The sequence below is a fragment of the Nematolebias whitei genome, chromosome 3, assembly GCF_014905685.2.
Source record: "Nematolebias whitei isolate Nwh7 chromosome 3, NemWhi1, whole genome shotgun sequence".
NCBI lineage: Eukaryota > Metazoa > Chordata > Actinopteri > Cyprinodontiformes > Rivulidae > Nematolebias > Nematolebias whitei.
In genome coordinates, this window is record NC_056500.1 from 40,099,659 (window position 1) to 40,101,092 (window position 1,434).

Sequence of the window (1,434 nt, forward strand, 5' to 3'; positions counted from 1 at the left end):
TGGAAATCTTGCTGGACATAAAGGCATGTGGACAATGTCCAGCCTTGCATTAAGGAGTGTAGATGACGTCCAGCAGGACATTAGGGCGTGGACAATGTCCAGTGTGTCAGTGCTGTAACTCTGGTTGGCATCGTTGGCTCTGGATGTGGGAGATCTGCAGGACTGGCAGCAGCAGCTGAAATGCATTATGGATGTAGTTGGTGCTGTTGGTGCCCTGCAGACAGAAGACCCATCATCATCATCATCATCATGACTACATACAGCTTAATGTAGAAAAAGAGGCAGAGCAGACAGGACTTCCACCCTTTTAACAAGCTGCAAAGAGACGTACATCTTCTTGTTTGGCTCTTCTTCAACTAAACCTGCTACCTTTAATGGTGTATTGCTTAAATATAAAAAGTAATTGAATTTATTGTCAGGTAATAAGGTGTCAGTAACTCATTTTTAGGTGAAATATAAAACTTTAAATTTTCAATAACAAAAAAGGCAGATGGAAAAAAAACTGGAGTTTAAACATGAAATACATCAAATTTGTCACAATTTGAACTTTAAATTTGGAATAAAATGCAATTAACGTTTGGATTTATTTTGCTTTGAGATGTAGAAGGGATATGATATTCCCCTGTATGATATCTGGTTTCTAAACAAGACAAAAAAATAAAGATAAAAGTGGCCCCAGATGCCTTAATATGAAGAGTCAAGCAGAACAAATGAGCATATTTAAAAATATATAGAATTTAATTTGCATTCTAGTCCCTGCACAAGATTTAACAAGTTATTCCTCAGATCAGTGGTAATCCCCAGTGAGGCTGCTCCATCACTTGTTTTATGTCTGAGTTTCATTGCAGTTCTTTGTGGGACCTTACCTCTTCCTGCACGCCGTCCACTAATGGATTCAACTCCTCTGCTTTCTTCTGGGCCTGAAAGAGAAACAGCAGCACAGATAAGATTACATCAGATCAATCAGCCAGTCTCCTCTCTGCCTCCGTGCGTTTAATCAGAATTAACTGCATGTGCAGAAAACACAAGTATAAAAACATGAAAGAAGAATTTACATACCACCAACAAATCCCAAGCTAACCAACTCATACTCTGTGTGCAGGGGATGCCTGCTGACGTGCATCTTTTACTGTCTGTGATTATTTCTGTTGTAAAGGTCGACGCAAATCTTCAGAATATCTCTGGACTCAGATTCTCTTGGATTTAACCATCTGTACGGTTTTAAATACTCACCAGAGCCACCGATACGAGCAGAACATTTTAAATTCAGGTTTTTGTAAAAACCTGTCACAGGTGGACTTTGCGAGTACATTATTTGAAGGAATGCATATCGCCCCCCGCCCCTCATCAAGAGTTTTAAACTGACATTGTTTTTTAAAAAGTAATGATGTCACGATTCACGCCTGTTCGAGTCAAATCTTTTTCACTCTGTTC

General features: G+C 39.3%; 1 protein-coding gene across 1 annotated transcript in view; it reads right to left on the minus strand.

Annotated features, from left to right (window-relative positions):
* Positions 1–1,434, minus strand: part of fam114a1 (family with sequence similarity 114 member A1) — a 20,558-nt gene continuing 19,124 nt past the window's right edge. The window contains exons 12-13 of the mRNA XM_037674961.1: positions 867–920; positions 1–214 (exon numbers count right to left, since the gene is read on the minus strand). Of these exons, the coding sequence (XP_037530889.1) occupies positions 107–214; positions 867–920 (162 nt within the window). The 3' untranslated portion in view covers positions 1–106. The remainder of the gene's footprint in view (positions 215–866; positions 921–1,434) is intronic.